The 19,649-nt window shown below is 39.4% G+C and overlaps 2 protein-coding genes across 2 annotated transcripts in view; one reads left to right on the top strand and one right to left on the bottom strand.

Annotated features, from left to right (window-relative positions):
- LOC121882622 (tyrosine-protein phosphatase non-receptor type 14-like) overlaps window positions 1-8,163 on the top strand; it is a 38,084-nt gene extending 29,921 nt beyond the window's left edge. The window contains exons 15-20 of the mRNA XM_042390989.1: window positions 1,248-1,388; window positions 2,653-2,871; window positions 4,296-4,424; window positions 4,682-4,916; window positions 5,093-5,256; window positions 6,060-8,163. Coding sequence (XP_042246923.1) covers window positions 1,248-1,388; window positions 2,653-2,871; window positions 4,296-4,424; window positions 4,682-4,916; window positions 5,093-5,256; window positions 6,060-6,188 — 1,017 coding nt within the window. The 3' untranslated portion in view covers window positions 6,189-8,163. The remainder of the gene's footprint in view (window positions 1-1,247; window positions 1,389-2,652; window positions 2,872-4,295; window positions 4,425-4,681; window positions 4,917-5,092; window positions 5,257-6,059) is intronic.
- Window positions 8,164-8,262: 99 nt separating this feature from the next.
- LOC121882624 (N-lysine methyltransferase SMYD2-B-like) lies at window positions 8,263-19,050 on the bottom strand. The gene is made up of 12 exons (XM_042390994.1): window positions 18,452-19,050; window positions 16,626-16,689; window positions 15,513-15,623; window positions 15,363-15,423; window positions 13,339-13,463; window positions 13,130-13,197; window positions 12,347-12,449; window positions 10,931-11,041; window positions 10,676-10,796; window positions 10,157-10,331; window positions 9,241-9,349; window positions 8,263-8,914 (listed from the first exon to the last, which is right to left on the bottom strand). Exons 1-12 carry the CDS (start codon window positions 18,619-18,621, stop codon window positions 8,834-8,836), a joined length of 1,299 nt encoding a protein of 432 aa, XP_042246928.1. The 5' UTR covers window positions 18,622-19,050; the 3' UTR covers window positions 8,263-8,833.
- Window positions 19,051-19,649: the final 599 nt, after the last annotated feature.

Here is a 19,649-nt window from a genome sequence, read left to right as displayed (position 1 = left end):
TAAGGAACACATCAACATAAACATATGTCAGTGTCAGTAACAGGCTTGATCATGTCATGTTGTATAACTATAACTATGTACTCTCTGTAATCTCTAAACAAGAAGTTAAATCACAATCACATCATGAGATAGAACTAAAGTAACCCAAAAAGAACATTATTCTGTACTGGACAAAAACAAAAAACAAAACAAAAATCACCACACTGGTCCAGTTAAAATTGCATCCTGTTGTTTGCTAGCTAGTTTCATAGCTCCTGATTAGCAGTAATCCGGGGTTCAGCACTTGAGAGGGTAGCACTAGGCTCTGAGTCCCCCCAGGCAGCTAAAACCCCCAATAAATCCTACAGATTATGCTCTGGGTTGGGTGTGCATGTGTAGGTCAGCTCTCTGTTAAGGCGTAAACATTTAATACAGCACCAGAGTCCAGGTATAAGTTAAATCATATAATCGCCTCACTTAGAAGCGATAAATCTCTATTCAAGATTGACCTGATGTGGTCGTGTGTTTACGATGTGATTCAAGCCCACAGAATTCCCCTAAATAAGTTTTTGTTACTTCTGTCCATAACTCCAAAGAAACTCAGATGCTAATAGCCCTCATTCATACCAGCTGGTTTATTTCATACATAGAGGCTACCCCTAGTGACCCCCAAGCTGTTGTTTTGACTGCCCCACTGAAGGAGTTGGAGAGGGGAAGGGTGGAGCTGTCCTGGAGGTTTAATAGCATCGGAGATTAGGAGAGGTAATCCTCGGAGGAAGGAGGGACCATGCAATGTGGGTCAGAGTTTGGCTAGCGTGGTTAAAAAAAAAATAGAGACGGGGGTGACAGGAGTGTGTGCTCTGTAAAGAAAAGAAGACTGAAGAGGTAGGTGGGAATAAACAAAGGGATGAAAGATATGAGGAAGGATAAAACGAGGATGAAAGGATCAAAACTAAGTTGAGGTTTGAAGTGAGGTGGGTAAGAAGCTGCAAGTCTACTGTTAATAGGCTTTGTATGCGGGTCTTGTTAGTTCACACCTTTAGACAGAATACAAGGGGGATGACCAGGTTTGGCCTACAAACAGGACGCACACACACACACACACACACATATACACGTGGACATGCACGTCAAATTCTCTCCACCCACTTCTGCAAAAGCACAATGCACACATAGACATGCTGTACTCAGGCCGCAGCAGGTCAGCTAGTCTTGCAATGCTGCCGGTACCTGTAACCTCGACACCGGGATTTTCCTCTCTTTTGAAGACGCTGGAAAGGCAGAAGATGTCAGTGGACTCCATGAAGAGACCGCTGATGATGGCCGCCCTCAACGGCCTCTACGTAGCCCGAATGCCTGTCCCAGAGTGTCCCGGGGAGGAAGGTGCCAAGGCTGCTACAGACGAACGGGTAAGATGCTCCGTCCTACTGTAGAAACTGTATGTCTAGTTGCTCGAGTCTTGAAGATTTTGTGTATTTTACTGCATATCATGAGGTATTTAGAAGTAGGATTTAGCAAATGTCTGTTTTTGTTTGTATTTCAGCAAGACAATATGTATGAATGATTCATAAATAGCTTTAAAAATGATGATGTTATGGTTAAAATAATTTACAGTCTCTTTTTTGCTGCAATTACATTACAGTTATTTTATCCTGCCTAAGTCTTCTGTGATCCATTATGCTGCAAAATTTATGTTTATTCACATAAATTCTCATTTTACGATACAAGAGATACAAAACATACCTTTTGTAGTGCTACTTCACTCACAATTGTCCAAAAATTATGTAAACAAACAATTTCAGACTGCAAATACAATCACACCATGATTATACAGCTAAATAGAATAGCAGATGAAGAAGAACAATTGAATTTTAATTAGATTAAAGAATTTAAAATGTCTTCAAACCCATATTTTACTTTTTATGATTGGAGCTTTACAGATAGGATCTTTAAACCATCAGCTTTCTCACCTATTGGCACTGGCATGGAAAGCTTGTATGACGGTGGTCACCATAAAACTCAAGCACAGTTTCACATGATCACATTAATTTAATGCATTCAGTCTCCCAAATATGGCCTATTTGTTCACTAATGAGTATGGAGGTGTGAAACCCAGCCTTTGTCCCGACTGTTGCTAAGCTAACGGGGGCAAGCCCTAAGTGGGCTGTGGAACGCGTGGCATGGTGGTGCTTATCGCCTCTGGGCCTGCTAGTATGTTAAGAATGTGACCCGAGAGAGAGAGCGAGTGAGCCACAGAGAAAGAGTGATAAAAAGAGAGAGAGAGAGAGAGACAGAGATGCTGCCCTCTCAAACATGACCGGCCTAATAAACACTTACCCCCTCCAGGATGAATACCACAGACAACCACCACTGCATATTCTGCTCTTTTCACAGCTGTGTTGGTGCATTATACATGCTTTGAATTCTTTGATATTAAAGTCTGTATTCAGCTGTGAGTGATGACCAGAGTTTAGAAATGTGAACGTATATTATAATGAGATTTCTGGAATCCGCTGGTCTGAATAGTCTCTTGTATAGTAGAATGTAAACGAATAAAAGCCCCTTTGGGGGACTGAAAGAGAAACCTCTGAATGATGTGTTGCTTGGAATTCAATGACTAACTCTCCCCCCCCTCCTCCTTCTCCTCTCTCTTTCTCTTCCTCTCTGTCTCAGTGTAAGACCTTGGAGTTGAAGCTGGAAGAGGAACGAGTCTTCACTGAGTATGAGCAGGTGCTCAAGAAGAGGGCAGACTGTGTTCTCACCACGGCAACCCTGCCTGAAAACACAGAGCGCAACCGTTTCCGTGACGTCGTTCCGTATGAACAAAATCGGGTTGAACTTGTACCCAACAAGGAGAACAACACAGGCTACATCAATGCCTCGCATATCAAGGTGCGCTCATGGGGTCATGGGTAAAATATCAAAAAGTGTATAAATGCATTTTGGGGATGATTATTGCTCATATCTTTCTGTGATCTTATGTAATTGATTTGACACTTTCTCTGTGTTTGCTCATGAAAGATGTTTCTTTTTTAGGGTATGATTGCTTTTCCTGAACTAAAAAAAACAGCCCTTTCTTGGCTTTGTGACATACAATCCAAAGCGTTTTTAAATGGTTAATTTAGCTTAAGAGGAACACTTGATTCATCCATAACTTCATACAACATTATATCTGTTCCAGTGGCTCATACAGTCTTAACTATGCCAACATGACATCCTGGATTTGACTTAATCTATCAATTTTCAATGTGAACTTATATAAAGAAAACCAATAATTCTGACAGGCACACAAGTCTTATTTAGTAATAAAATATTTCACAAAGCGTTTAATAAGATTCAGGGTTATTTGTACACAGTCGACAGTCTGAAATACTTCGCAACACCCACATCATACATCATATATTAAACCGAAGAGCAAAAACGTGATGCATTCAGCTTTCCGCTAGTCTTTGTTGTGGTCATTTCTAAGCAGGGAACGGCTCGGAGGAAAGGATGAAAGGCAACTATTGAAGGCTGTTTGTGCCTTTAAGCTCACAGAGCTTGTGGAATTCCCAAGGAATGTGGTCCAAACTCCAAACCCTCTTAAGTCAACCTGAGCTGCTCTCACTAGCCCTCTATTCATTCCCAGTTGCAAAGCAGTGTGTGTGTGCGCTCAGGCTTGTGTATGTCCGCATGAGTTTGCATTTCGTGTGTGTGTGTGTGTGTGTGTGTGTGCCTAATTGCAGTCCAGAGCGCGAGTGCGATCACCGCACTGAATCGCTGCCTATCACGGTGTAACCCTCTTACTTCCCCCGTCATTTAAGGTAGCTGCCGCAGAACAAAAGGCCTTGTTTATTCCCCATCCATCTCTTAATACAGTGTTTACAGTCACGAGGTGGTCTGAGGAATCAGCTGGGACATGCTCCTTATGTAATGGCACTCCAAAGTCTATGTGGTTAGAGGTTGTTGAAAATGGTTTCAGGCCTGTGTGTGGCCCTATGATTGTTAATGAGGGAAAGCAGAAGAAAGCTGGAGAGGAGCTGTTGAGTTTTTAAATGAGAGAAAAGGGTCACAGTGTAGAAGAGGTGTTCATACTGCCCTCCAGTGGTGGATGTGATTACTGAGCTTTTGACATTGAATATATTTTAAATTACAAATGTATTCATTTCTGGTTTACGTGTGAGTTTTCATTCATGTTTGGTTTAGATTTAGCTTGTTAGTAATAAAGTGAATTTGTATGTTTACACATGTTTAGTCAGATTCTTGTTTCCACTGCAGTCACTATAATTTCCACTAATTGATTCTTTATGTGTTTGTGTGTGTGTGTGTTTTCCCAGGTGATGATCAGAGGGGAGGAGTGGCACTACATTGCCACCCAGGGTCCTCTCGCCAGCACCTGTGCCGACTTCTGGCAGATGGTCTGGGAGCAAGGGGTCAACGTCATCGCCATGGTTACAGCCGAGGAGGTACACACACACGCGCACACACACACACACACATATGCACACACATGGCACTCGCAGATGTTGATATTTTTCTGGGACCGACAGCTGGCGTCTGTCTGTGTGTGAAAAATAGCATGAAAGTGAGAGTGTGCATTTTTCTGTCTTTGCGTTTGTGTTTATGTATAAGCTTATCTCATAATCTTTTTTCCTTCATCTGCTCTCCATTTTTTGTCCTTCTATCAACTCACCAATCCATCCTCATCCTCTCTTCATTCCAGGAGGGTGGCAGGTCCAAGAGTCACCGCTACTGGCCCAAACTGGGCTCTAAACACAACTCGGCCACTCATGGCAAATTCAAGGTGACAACCAAATTTCGCACCGACTCAGGCTGCTACGCCACCACAGGGTTAAAGGTCAAACACCTGCTGTCTGGCCAGGAGAGGACGGTCTGGCACCTGCAGTACACTGACTGGCCTGAGCAGGGCTGTCCTGAATATGTCCAGGGATTCCTCTGTAAGTATTACCACCTTTACTTTTTTTAAATTTTCGATCTGTACATGAATAATTTCAAAACATAAATGATGAAACAATGAATGTTCCCTCATTCTTTCATGTCTAATTAAAGAAACAAGATGCTGAACAACTAAAACAGCCAGCTAGACACAATGTCCACTCATTCTCTCCTACAGCCTACCTTGAGGAAATCCAGTCTGTGAGGAGACACACCAACTCCATGCTGGACACCTCAAAGAGCCTCAATCCTCCTGTGGTGGTGCACTGTAGTGCCGGGGTGGGTCGCACTGGAGTGGTCATCCTTACTGAGCTCATGATCAGCTGCCTGGAGCACAATGAGGTGGGTGGACATTGGGCTTACAGGGCATTTAGACTGGAAACAGCACTGTTTAAAAAAAAAAAAGTGTTGGTGGGGGTGTTTTGCTTCAGGTATTGGTAGGATGATCCAGAAAGTCTGCTATAGTGACATCATTAAACACCAAAACACTGGGCAGCACTTAATAATATTATGAGGGAGAGGATTTTATAGCTTTGGAAAGTTTTCACTCCAACAATCATTTTATCGCAATGTTCACAAGGTAAACAGTATAAATTCAGTGTTCATGTTACAAAGCAGTCTACCAGGAATGTGCACTTACATGTATTCGATTGGCCACATGATGCATTGCGTTGCAGCAAATGTGTAACCAGTTTCAACCTTTTAGCTGGACAATCTGGTTTTTTTGCTGGAGGCTTGCTAAAATTAGTAAGCACCTGATATGTTGATGAAGAACTTGTGACTTTAGAAGAGACTGAATTGGATGAATAAAGAAATGGTGAAAGCATGTTGTTCACCTTTGTAGACTGACCAAAATAGATTCCTCCTAGTGAAGCCTCTGAAGTGAGAAAAATGCTAATGTTTGAAGGTAGAGGAGACAAGTTAATGAAAGACTTTCAGTCTGTGTTTTGCAATATATTTGTCTTTTTATTAGCCAGCAGACATGACTTTGTTACTGTACAGAGTAAGACAGCTAAATAATAATACACAATATGAAATGTTCCTGAAGTTAGGTTATGTTAATGGTAACAGAATGCATTTTACAGTTCATACCCCTGCCGGTAAATTATTTCTCATTTTGCTCCTTTTCCACTTTTCTTCTTCAGCCAATGGAGGTTCCCACCATGTTGTCAGAGCTGAGGCAGCAGAGGATGCTGATGGTGCAGACTATCTTGCAGTACAAGTTTGTCTACCAGGTCCTCATCCAATTCCTTAAAAACTCCCGCCTCATCTGAGCCCGGGCTCCTGCCCTTTGACCTTACATGACGCAGTAGATGTCAACAATGGTACTTAAAATAAGTGTAAGGACTGTATGACAGATCCAGTATAACTAATAGCTGGTTGGAAGCAGATGCAGAGTCAGAAACAACTCAGTTTTTACATTGAGTTGTCTATGTGGCAGTTTATGGTTTTGGAAATTCCGGTGGATTCATGTATAAACTCACCTCAAGGGAGGAAAGGATTTGTTTAGGCCTGTATAGAAATTGGCAACCATTTCTCCCAATCAAGTTATTAAATTTTTCCCCCCCGGGTTTTAATCTTGGACCTGGTCCTTCTATGTGGAGCGTGCACATTTGTGCATTTTCTCCATGCAGGTCAGGTGAATAAGCAGCTTGTCTTGCCCGCAGGCATGAATGTGTTTGTCTGTCTATGTCTTGAGAAATCAGAATCTCAGTTACAGTTTGGACAATTTTCTTGCCTGCTACATTTCTCATTATTCAGCCATTATTAGAAATGGCACAATGCTGTATGAACAGTAGGTGGCAGCAGTATTATTAGTATACTCTATACTCTGAAAGAGTTTGCCCAACAAAAGTATTCTTGAAATCACTGTTCTAAAATGGTCCTTTTATTTTTAACAGAGTGATTAATACAGCAAATATTTACTTCAACATTGTTAAAAATGTTTTTTTTTTATTTATTTCTCTCAGATTGTGGTCACCTTTGCCATTGAATGGAGTATTGACAAGCATGTAAATCCTTTTTATTTCACCTTTTGAACTTGTCTTACTTTTTACAATTTTTTCTGTATAACCTTCCTTGTGAATATCATAAGGATTGCTCCCATTTTCCTTCTGAAGTTGCCTTATTTGATACATTTCTAGTAAGATCCCTCTTACACATGCACACACACTCAAAGTACATTTCAACAATTACTTATTTCAATCTTCAGTCACAGTTTCTTGTGATCAAAAAGCGTCCACCACATCTCTTACCCAAAAGCGTTTCAAAACTATAAACAGCATTCAGTCCAATGAATTGGAATCAGAGATTTCACTGTTTACATGTGCATTCAATGGAGAACTGTGTCCTTATACAGCAAACGCTGTATATACTGTATCATTGTGCCTTATTGAAATATGTAACAAGGAGAAGCTGCCTGGCTGATATATCTATCCTTGTTTTAGGGTTTTGGATGAGTTTGGTAAACTAAATTCCATTTTTACCTCCTAAGATGAAATATTTGAATCAGTATTTAATAGTCTGTGTTTTGTCATAAGAACAACTTAAACATTTCAAATCATTTACATAACGCTCAGGTAAGAGAATGCTGATGTCTTGGTTTTGTTTTTGAAGGAAAATGGTATCAAAGTGACACAACTGTCTTTCTGTCCATTTCTAACAATCTGATCCAAACCCAAAAGATGACTGTGTTGCCATGTTCCTAAATCCTGTTTATAAAGTGACACTCTGAAGAATCTCCTTTTACATGTTACGTTAAATATACTGTTTTATTTTTCTGAATGATCCATGATGCAAAGCCAGTCATGTCCAAAGTAACTTTTGTACATACAGTAATGGGCATGTGAGAAAGGATTTCTACAAATGTTTTATATAATTTCTTTTTTTTTTTTGACTTGGTACCCGAAAAATACCGCAACATAATTAACTATGCATGCATTTTTATATTTCAATGTATATATTCTCAGATAAGTATAAGCTTTATGCTCTCTTGACATATAAGTGTTTTGTTGCACTTCTGTTCTCTTTGTGACAGTATTTTCTCACACGGCATTCCACTGTTTGTTTATATTTAATTTTTTCCCCCTTCATTTGTTTTTGGCAAAACTCCCAAATACCTTTCAAAGTATGTGTACATATGTTTTGTATATGCGTTTTCAGTGCATCAAGTCTGTTGTTTTTCTCTCCCCAGACATGTATGAAACTGTCGTACTTGCTTATTATGCAATAAAGCCTTATTTTCTTTAAGACTGTGGCCATTTCATCATTTATTTTGGAATTTTAAAATCTTTTTCTTTTTTCTGTTAATGCCGTGTGTGTTGGAGAGGTTTTCTCTCACCTCACAGCGCTGATGACATTAATTAGCACAGAGCAGTCACACAAGGTGTTAATGCAAACACAGCACTCTATCCCAGCCCTTCATTGTGAAATGGCACAATCTGCTGTTTTAATAGGCCCCTGGTGGCAAAGCCACTGTCCTGATTGGTGGACAGGGATTTTCTTGCGTTGACCCCTTGCATACATATGTAAACAACTCGACACTAATGGATGACAGGTCCAGCTGACGTGTCAGTCACAAGCCAAAACAAACAGGAAAACATTCATAACTTGAAAAAGAGCTTCTCAAAAGCACCTTTCAAAATGACAGATTTTCAAACACAGTTGAACATTAAATTCATGCTACAAAATTATTATGCATGCAACAAACTAAAGTTGTTGTATCCATAACAGGAAAAAGCTGACAGTTAAAAAGTTAAATCTCAAAAATAAATAGCTGCATTAAACCATGAATGTTCTCTATCTTTGTTTCAATAGCAAAAATAGTAGAAAGTGCCTATAGTTCTGTAAAGCTCCTAATCAAAGGAGTGCATGCAGTCCATAGGGATCACCCATGTTACATTAGTTCTTTGCCCTCTCTTCATTTTTGTGCCATCTCTTTGCGCAACTCTGTCAGATAGAAGTGATCCTTCCCGTGAGCCACCTCCATTATGGCCAGTGCCTGTGAACACACACAAATACCATTTTTACAACATGTAAACGTGTGTGCATGATTTCTAGGCCTGGTTAATGTTCCTTCCTATTCCTTAATCAGACATTTCTTATTTAATTCAAAATTTTGTCAATTTCAGACCATATTTTGTTAAAGCAAGATTCTTATGTGGCTGGTTGTGTTTAGACTATTAAACATTTTTTAAATGAAAAAATGAGGTATCAAGTAAGGTATTGGAAAACATTTTGGTATCAGTACGGAAATTCAGGCATGAGTTAAGAAAAAAAAATCGAACAATACCCAGCTGTAATGATGTGTTCTGTAGGATATGTTACCTTCTTGAGAGCGCTGAGGCCCATCGAGGGCTTATCCAGTGCCATATAAAGTCTGCCCAGCTTCAGGTACATGGAGGACACATTCAAAGAATAAGTGGGATACAGCTGGCTGCATTGGACAGAAATTTTTACATATGTTATTTTACTGAAACGCATACATTTTTGCTTTTAACGAGCAAAGTGAAAACACTGTTTTTCACAAGGAAACCCAAGAACCCTAATTTCTCCCTATACGGTCTGCAAAACATGAAACACAATTTTAAAGACACTGAAAAAACAGCTTTAAATCTGTTGGAGCACCATAAATTTTCAAATCGACACAAATCTCTCCCGGGGGAATAACAAGTACAACAATATCCTACTCAAGTAGAAGTAAGATTGAAGTAAGATAGAAAATGGCACAACAGTACTCTTATGACATATATATATCTGTATGGTAGAATTTGCACAAAGTTGAGGGACTCACAGGAGACATATTAAGACAAAATGGTCAAAATTGAATGACTAGGGTCCAAGATATCCTGACTTTCACATCCTTAATATGGTTCAAACTCCAAAAACAGTGGATCCTACATCTCCCATAAGGCAATGCAAAATCAGCTACTACTTACTTACATATAGTCACAATGAAAGGTCCACTGTGGCATTCTGATGTTACATTTTCAATATGAGAACACCCTAACATCCATACTCTATAATTCCTATTTTTACTAATGTTGATCAGTCGAATTCTCACCAAAAACTGACTTAATGGAAGAATTAACCATTTTAGAAAATAACAAAAACAGGTCCATGAAAGTCCTACACATTTAGACTGGTATAATCTATAATCTAATCTCTGACCTGCAGGTAATCTAACATGGTTAGAGAGTGTGTAGAGAGATATGTATTTCTGGGAGTTCACTATTCATTGCACCTGTAAGGTTTGAGGACCTTCTCGCCGTATCCGACAGCGCTTTCTAAATCTCCCATGTAGTGACAAATGCCCATGGCCTGGTACATCATGTGGAGCATGTAGACGTTGCAGTCATGAAACACGGTTCCCATCTCCTCCAGGCTCTGTTCACACATCTCCAGCAACTCACTAGGGGGTGCCACAGAGTCAAGGCTGCATCAACACAAGTTGATGTTAAACAGAAATGCAAAATGTCCTCTGATCATGTAACCAGATACCTCACAGTCTGGGAAGCTGCTTTGCTGTATTATCAAGTCTGCAATGAGGAAGTTAGTTTTTCCTTTCTAGAATCATCAATCACAACTTTACCGTACGTAATGAGTAAATGTATATTAATCACCAATATCATCATTATTTACCAAATCCTGAGTGTAATACATCAGTGGAAAGTCAGATTTAGTTGTTGACCTATCAGGCTCATAGGCAGGCGTTATAAAAACTTAGTAAACTTAGTAAACTAAAATTATTATTAAAGGATATTTTTGCTATTTTTGAGGACCCGGAACTCTCTGATGGTTTTTCTGGCGTAGCGCACCATATTGTTGATGACGTCCGGCTCGATGGGGTCACTCCGCTTATGCACTTTCAACTTCATTTTGTCCTGTAGGAAAAGGCAGGAGACCAAGCATCAAGTGGTGGTTCTAATTTTTACATGTGTATTACAATGACAGTTGTATGACAAGTGCTAGTTTGATACCAACTTTCTTTACTCATGACTTTTTCATGGGTTCTTACTTTGGACCTGCTTTTACATTCCTGGCAGTCACAGGTGAAGTAATAAGACTCTCTGAGCATGTTGTTGCGGTCATCTGTTGGATAGAGGAGGTCTATGTAGCTGATGAGCACCTAGAGATGCAAATAACACACAAACACACACACAGCACATGGGAATACTAGTTAACACACACTCTCCATTTATGGACATTTCTCCCATTTTCTGCCAGACAACTCATAAATCACAGGTTTAAAGGTTTGAAAATAACCGCAGCTGCCTCTTTGATCAGCTGCTGCATCTCCCTTCAAACACTCACACACTGCTCTTCTTCGACAGCATTATCTTGACACTCTGATAAGTAAACTGTCACTGAACTGATACTGTTCATCAGCAGTGATGTCATGCCCTGCTCATGTCAAAGCCTTCACACTTCCTGTCTTTGCCTTCCAATCACACAATCCCAAAGTCAAGTTTCTAACCCATTTAATTTTTTACGCTACTGTCTCGTCCATATTATCTGCAGAGTTTGAATCCAAAAGCATCTGTGCTGAGAAATAGTACAGAACAGGCGGTCACAGGCAGAACAGGCTCCCCAGGGAGGCCAGGCTGTGTTCACTTTGTTATAAAGGAGAAGTTGAGACAGAATCTCATTTCCTATTATACTGTGACAAATATAAAGATTTGAGAGAAGTTTTCTTTGAAAAAATAAATCTTATATATCCCGAATTTATCCACCTCCCTGTTCTTAAGAAACTGTCCTATCTATGTGGGGAGAAAAGTCAATGTGCAGTAATAGCTGCAAAATAAATTAAGTCTTGTCATAATCTGAGAGAAATAAGCTCTGTAGTAAATGTTTCTGTATCATTACATCTGTAAAAATGCATTTTATTATATTGTATTTAATATTATTGTTTATATTTACATATTACTGTATAATTATTAATCATCTGTCAATGTTTATAATTTTCTGTATTGCTTTGGCAATGTAGATTTCTGATCTGTCATGCCAATAAAGCTTATTTGAATTTGAGTTTGAATTTGAACTGCAACTAGTCAAGTCTATTTCAAGGCCTGAACTAGAAAATTTCCAGGGGAAACCTCTAACATTTGTTATATGGTATGGCTTAAAATTTTCTTTTAAACTGGCAGAAAAACATTCAAGTTGGTCGATTCCTATATATTAAAGGAAAATTAAAAATTGGCATCACACAGTGCCACTTAAACACAGAAACGTTTACTGTTCTTTAGGGTTACTTAAGTTACTTCCTACTTTGATTTGGTTGTGGGCTGATCACCAAACTAAACTGAGCTTGCAAACAGACACTCACGCTTTCACCTTCTTTGACCTCTCGTAACAAACATAGCGCCCTCCTCCACACACACCAGAAAAAAAAAAAAAAAAAAAAGATTCAATGGCAGCTGTCCGCTTTCCTCACTTCATCTCCAGGCTTCATGTCCTTCACTGCCCGAACCTCAGCCACTGTTCCATTATATGTGACTATGACGCTGGGAAGACAGCTGTGGTTTATCAATGCCACACTGTGAGGAGAGACAGAGACCAAGAGAGGGGAGGAGATTAAAATAAAAATGCCTCATTCTGCTTTCTCTTTCGCATAATGGATGAAATAACAGCAGTGAGAAAAGTGCTGACTTACAATTGCTCACAGTAATGACATAACAGTGACATAACAGCTACTGTATAATTTTAGACGGTATTAGCACTATGCTACAATGGCACTCATAGAGAGGTCTTCAGTGTCCCTGAGGTATGTTTGCGACCTTGCTTTTATCTGAGTGGCACGCTGGAAATAGCTCAAAAAGGGGCTGACAGGCAAATTCACCTTCACACAGCCAATTTTAAAACTCAACAGCCTCAGCAGGGAGCTGATCTTACCACCAAATGACCAGCTGGAGAGGGAAAGTTGTCTTGTTGGAGTTGACTCCTCTTTGGAGATCTGTCACTTGCAACATGTTGCGCCCAAAACTGACTTTTAAAACCTAAACAAATACAGTAGTAATGTGACTTGTCTATGAAGCTGTCCTTGAAAATATGATTGGTTACTTCTTCTTCATGAAATAATATCACGCTGTCCTCCAAAAAACATTTATATTCTGACAAGAGAGAACCACAACAGAAGCTGTGTCAGGACGGGAGATTCTACTGTGTTGTTGAAACAGTGCTGGATGAAAAATATGTGCGTGTGAGTTTTCCTACTTACTCTGGGTAGACTGCAGTACCCATGTGGGACAGTTCATCATCCTCTATAGTGAAACCATTACAGGTAACCTGATGAATAAAGGACACAGAGGAGAGAAAGAAAACAACATAAAGCAACATTAAATCCATTGCTTGTTTTATTGTGATTGTTATCACCAGTTGTTTGTGTGTGTGTGTGTGTGTGTGTGTGTGTGTGTATGTGTGTGGTACCTGTGAGAAGAGTGTGAGCAGGTCTTTGTGGTCGGGCAACTCCAAGTGTTTGGAGTAAAAACGATGCAGTCTGGCTATTTCTGCTTCGTTCATCTCTCTTCTCTCGTTATCCACGTCCTCCACATCTTTTATAGGAGAAGGATAGACATTTTGATTTGATTAAGCAATTGTAGCTTTTTAAAAAAACTTTTTTTTCCAGCAGCATCCTGTAGCTGCACTTATTATAAACTATGATTCCCCCTCTTGACAGTATAAATTAAGAAGTGGGACAGCAACAGCCAACCAAATGTACATGTGCCTTCACCCAAATTAAACTCTGGCATGGGTACGGTCATTTGTGGGAAATCTTATCTGCATACAGTAAGTGACCAGACTACACTGGTGAAAAACTTTTCATTCAACAGCACTATGACCGCATACTAACGTCTTCAGCGATTTTGAGTTTCCTATAAGAAAAATTGCACATTTCATCTTTAAATTTCTGTTGTGTATTACAATTACTCATCTCATCTCTTTACAGTGTGAGTACAGACTAGTTTTGAAGACCCATAAGAAATGTGAGCAACAACATATCCAAATAACAGACAGACAGAGGGACAGTTAGTCAAATTCAGTCCCTCTGATGTTCTTTGATGGTTTAGACAGGTTTTCATTGGGTCCATATTAGAGCACGACTGATACTTGATTTTTGGGGCTGATGCTGATACCAATATTAGGGAGTAAAAAATTCTGATATATATATATAAACACATTTTTTTGCAATGATCCCTCAAATATCAAACAATTTTGACAAAGATATGTAATGGTGGCAGGATATTTTACAGTTTAACAATAAGCTTTATTGTCCAAAATGACATCAGTGCACTGAAACACTGGGAATTTAATAATTATAAATAACTATAAATTAAAAAAAACACAAATAGAACTATACACATATAACTTGAATGAAGAAAAAGCATCAAATCTACATAAAATGCTGCCTATATAACTTTAAAAAAAATCAGCACATATCAGACAACATATACGCCAATGCCGACATATCTGGGATACTATCGGCCGACTGATATATTGGTCGGGCTCTAGTCCATACATGTAGTTAATCTGTTACAACTGTAAATAGATGGGGATAAACAGCTCTCCTTTCTTCGTCTCTATTGCTATGCCAAGGCAGGAACACATTGTCACCACACCATGTAATAATCTGCCAGACTGTGTGTGTGTAATGTGTATATGTGTGTGTCTGCTTGTGTCTTGCTCCTGACCTGTAACACCAGAGTCAATTTATCGACATTCATCAGACGCTCATACTGACTGGTAAGACTGCCAATAGGTGTAGCTCCACTTTTTCTGTCTGGTTTCTATATTGTATATATATTTATACATACAATATTTTTTCAACTCAGTATTAGTTAATATACTTTTCTAAAAGTCTGTCAGTAAAAGTAAGTAATTTGACTTACAGACACATATGCAGTGTGTGTCAGTCTAAAGTGCTCCTGCTTCCGATTTAAGTTGTTACACTTGTTATGTTGTCTAATGACCCATATCTATAGATATATATAGATGGGGCCACAGCGGTTTCTCTCAGTCTAATCTGAATGGGTTTTGCTTTTTAAAGAGAGACATGTAGGGACACTTAAGACTGAAGTACAGAGACTCTATGAACAAAACCATTAGGCGATTAATTGATTAGTCGCCAGAAAATTAACGGCAACTTTTTGATAATTGATTCATTGCTTTGAGTCATTTTCAAGACATATGCAAAAAATTGTCTTGTTCCAGCTTAAATGTGAATATTTTTTGGTTTCTTTAGTCTTATGATATTAAACTGAATATCTTTAAGTGTTGTTGGGGACAAAACAAGATGGGATTCAAACAGCTAATCGAGAAAATAATTGACAGATTGAAAATAATGAAAATAATCATTCGTGTAGCCCTAATGTATACAATTCTCATTTTTTTTCTATACTGACAGACTTCATACTGCATGCTTCTGCTTGTGTGTTGATGCAACGATTACTCACGTGATTGCATCTCTCCTATCGGCAAAATCTTCTCAGATACACATCGTTCCTTCTGTGCTTTCTGTGAAAAAGCAGAAACCACCTCAATGAACTACATGTATGTACCAGACAACACACCAACAGGACATTGTGTGCTTTTAACTGTCTAACCTTCTTGGCGAGGATTCGGGCCACCAGGCGGGTCGTCTCTGTCGGGCACCAGTTCTCTCTGAATGCAATCATTGCCGAACACTCGAGCTTGTGCATGGCCCAGTCCCCTTTCTACACACATACACACACACACACACACACATACACACACACACACACACACATACACACACACACACACACAAATATTAGATACAGTATAATTGCATAAAGACATTTCAAATGTGAGCAGAGCCAACTATTTACAGTTTACGTTCCACCACAACGAAAGGCATATATGGCCCTGAAGCTACACTACCAGCTGTAGCGTTAAGCAGCGTGGTGGAATGTGACTCCAACCGTGTTAATCTAATGCTCCAACATCCAATCTGACCCATTAATTTTCTGCTCTGTCCCTGTCTCTGGTTTGGTTTGTCAAGTCAGGGAAAATTTTATTTATATGGCTGCTTATCACACAAATTGCTTTGCATACCTCGTTATATACTGTATGTCACCACTTAATGTCATATGTGATATTCATACTGAACTACACTAACATACACCAGCCAATGAGCAATTTGGACTCTTCAGTCCAGTTTAGCTACATGTTTTTTGACCTGGGAAGGGAACAGAAGCATATAGAGAAGTCTTACATCATTTGTTTATAATCAATCAATCTTTATTGTCACCAAGTGGAAAATTTGGTTTGCAGCCAGGTGACTTCACACCCAGAGCCTGAAACATTTCTAGAGTCCAGTCAGGAAGAAGTGTGGCAAGAGTTCAACAAGCTTATGGCCACCGAAACAAATGAAGATTTAGACCTTTTAGCCCTTACAGCTGGAACTGTAAAGCGACGACCAGATGGAAGTAACTCAGACTCACTGAGCAAAGGATGATCTGGGTAAGCCAGAGTAGTCTCAGCCTTCCTAAGAATACGTAAAGGAAATACTGTACTTATATGAACCGTGACAAACATGAAATTTGACCTGTTGGTGGACCTGGATCAGGAGTCAAGTCAGGGTCATCGTCTAAGGCCTATGAATAGTACAAAATTTTACGTCAATCTATCCATCATCCTGATATTTCACTATGGTCCAGAGTGTTGGACTGACAAAACAACTGGTTGTTTCATACCTGGCATTTCACATTGCAGTAAAAGGCTTTCTTGCACTTCCCACATCTTGCCAGGCTCTTTTTCCTAAAAATGATACACATAAAAAAAAAGTTTATTAGCTTATGGATGATGTACAACATATCATACAGGAGTTACTGAAAGATCTTCACAAACAAACAACACTGAAACGTCAGACATCAGAGCCCATTGGAAGTCAACCGGCATGCCAGAGATGACTAAACACTTCAGATTTAAATCTTATGAATTTGTTTGTATGTATGCATATTGAGTGCTTAAGTGTGTATATGAACATTTTAACATCCTGCGCTGTTATTCTCAGACAAGAAGCAGCAGTTGCTGGTAGCCTGTCGTAACTGATAGCAATGAAGGGCTTTAAAACATTCTGGGGTATTAATAGAGCTGACCTTATGATGGACCAGCTGTCCCTCTACCACACTGAAACAGTAAAGTAGTCCAAAAGTATACCCATATAATTTTGAGATGTTTAGGTTGTCACGCCAAGTCCAAAAAGCTGCTTAGTGCTGGGTTTAACTGATGGGAAAACATGACAGACTAGAGGCTGGGCACACACTACCTGATGTTAGGTTCAGTTCGTTTCATCGTACATCGTTTTTTACCATGACGACGGATTTAACATGTTCAAGTCTGACCCATGCAAAACAGGGCAGGTCACCAAGGACTTATGGGCGCAGGTTATTTTAGGATGCAAATTTCTTGCAATCCGATCTGAGAATTGGGTAAAAGCAAGCTTTTATAAAAGATCTGATTGTCTTTAATCCCAATAAATTTGAGGGTGGTCTTGGAGTGTGCTCAAACAGTCCGTGGCTGTAATCTGGAGCTTGTTGTCTCCAGAAATTGTGTTTTTCAGCTGAAATGTTTAACAGATCTGTGACAAGGTAAAGGTCTAGTTATCTGAAATGATCTTACAGTGATATGGTAACATTGGATTGGTTTAGAATAAAAATGGGGTCAAGTAGAACTTTTAAAACACCTACTTTTTGTCACTTGGTAATTGAGGGTCACAACTTCCACAACTTTGCTCATCAGCCAGCACCATTAAAGGAATGGTCATTAAAACAGCAGCATCACTACTAATAGCAGTTTTATTTTTATTTCACATCAATAAGAGCTCATATGGATGCAACAAGCACCTCAATGTTAATTGTAAATTGCTGCTGCAGTACTGGTACCGGTATATTTATCATTACAGTACTGTTGATGCAGAGAGATGCAAATGTAGCAGTTGCATCCATGCCAAGTTGTTGGATACAGTGCAAAAAACATTATTAGCTACTGACATACTGACAGAGGGAGGAGATCACTATATAAGGGGAAAGACATGTTAAAAACAAGATGTATGATTAAACTATTACTGCTGTGTGTAAATATGAAATTATATCAGGAGAACTAGAGAGACTAGATAGGATTAAATGATATGTATCTGCAATATAGGCTTTCAGGGATGAAATTTATGACCCTTTCATTAATAAAAACAGCATCTAGAGTTGAAGAGTAGAGAACCTATATTCAGAAAGATGAGCCACATAACAAAAATAGATTTTGTGGTGAGACATTTATTGACCAGGAGTATTGTGTTTTATGGTTAATGTAACTCCATCCCTAATGAAGTGATGTGATGAACTGACAGTCAGGTCTGAAATAAAATGGATTAGTTAGACTATAGTTGGATGTGTTCACAACTAGTGAGAAATGAATCAAATATAATGAGGTCTGGCAGCATATTCGGCCACAGCATATCAGGCATAATAGTTAATCTGTCTCACCATGCCGGGATGCAAAACCCCTACCGCTCTTTGTGAATTACCTGGTGAAGCAGAACTCACAGTAGCCGCCTCTCTCCTTCAGTGACAGCACATAAGAGTACGCCGGGCTGGAAAAGATGAGCTCTCCAACTTTAAAGGCTGTGGTAACGCGGAGACCTCGTCCTTTCCCCGGGCTGTCAAACCTCTCAAGTCCCTTGATGATGTCCGTCATGGTGTCTCCTCCACGTTGTCTTCCTCCAAATGGGGAACTGTAACAGAGGTGGGATGTGGCACCCCAACCCTTAGGGCGTCCCCCTCTCCAATTCACAGTGGCATCCAAAGTCACATAATTCGCACAGTAGCAGTTTTATAGAAACAAACAAAAAGTTTTTCTTTTTCACAGATTTTATTCATAGCGCTAAATAATAGGTTTAGTGAGCCTTATAAAGTAATTTTACAACTGATATATAAAAATATGTGTCGGTTCTGGGAGTTTGGTGGTGGCTTCAAGGAAGGGGGGGGGGCAGTGTTTCTATGGCAACAAGCCTGGACATCTATACCCCCCACCAAGCATTTTCAGGAACCAAAAGGGAAAGCAGGACTCCCTCACTATCCAACATTGCCTAGTTATCGCTGTCATTTTAATTGTTTATTAATTTTCTTTGTCACATAATAGCATAGACTGTAGCATAATAGACGTACTCTTCTTTGTTTGTTTCCCCAACTTTTCATTGAGTTTCATCAAAAGCGTGAAACAGCGCCCCTCTGGGTTGTAGCGGCTGGCAGGCTAAAACAGTCTGTGTGGTCAAAAGCGGCATTACACTCTTACAACCGAGGCGGTGAAGTTGAACGTTGTGCCAAACATCTAGATATTCAGTTTCGCAGTACATTTATATATACTGCGAAACTGTGGATGGATAAGTCTCTTGAAAAGAAACTCTGAAGTGAGTTGTGAACCCAATTATACTCTGACCTCATAACAAACTATTGAAAGTTAACAAAATGTTTTAGTTGAATGAAACAATCAACAGAGTTAGCTTGTTTTCAAGTTTTGTAGCTAGCTATCTTGTTTCTGTAACACAGTTAGTTAGCTAGTAGCAGCGATGGAGGGCGATGAAAGTGTTTTATAAACAAACAAACAAAATGACCATCACTACAACAAATGCAGCTGGGACATCATATGACATGGATGAATACAGAGGAGGGGATGATGGGCTTGCATCAAATAAGGTAAGTAAGATACACCAACTATCTGTCTAT

The sequence above is a fragment of the Thunnus maccoyii genome, chromosome 17 (genome assembly GCF_910596095.1).
Source record: "Thunnus maccoyii chromosome 17, fThuMac1.1, whole genome shotgun sequence".
Classification (NCBI taxonomy): domain Eukaryota; kingdom Metazoa; phylum Chordata; class Actinopteri; order Scombriformes; family Scombridae; genus Thunnus; species Thunnus maccoyii.
Note: the sequence above shows the minus strand (reverse complement) of the source record. Positions and strands in the feature narration are given on the sequence as shown.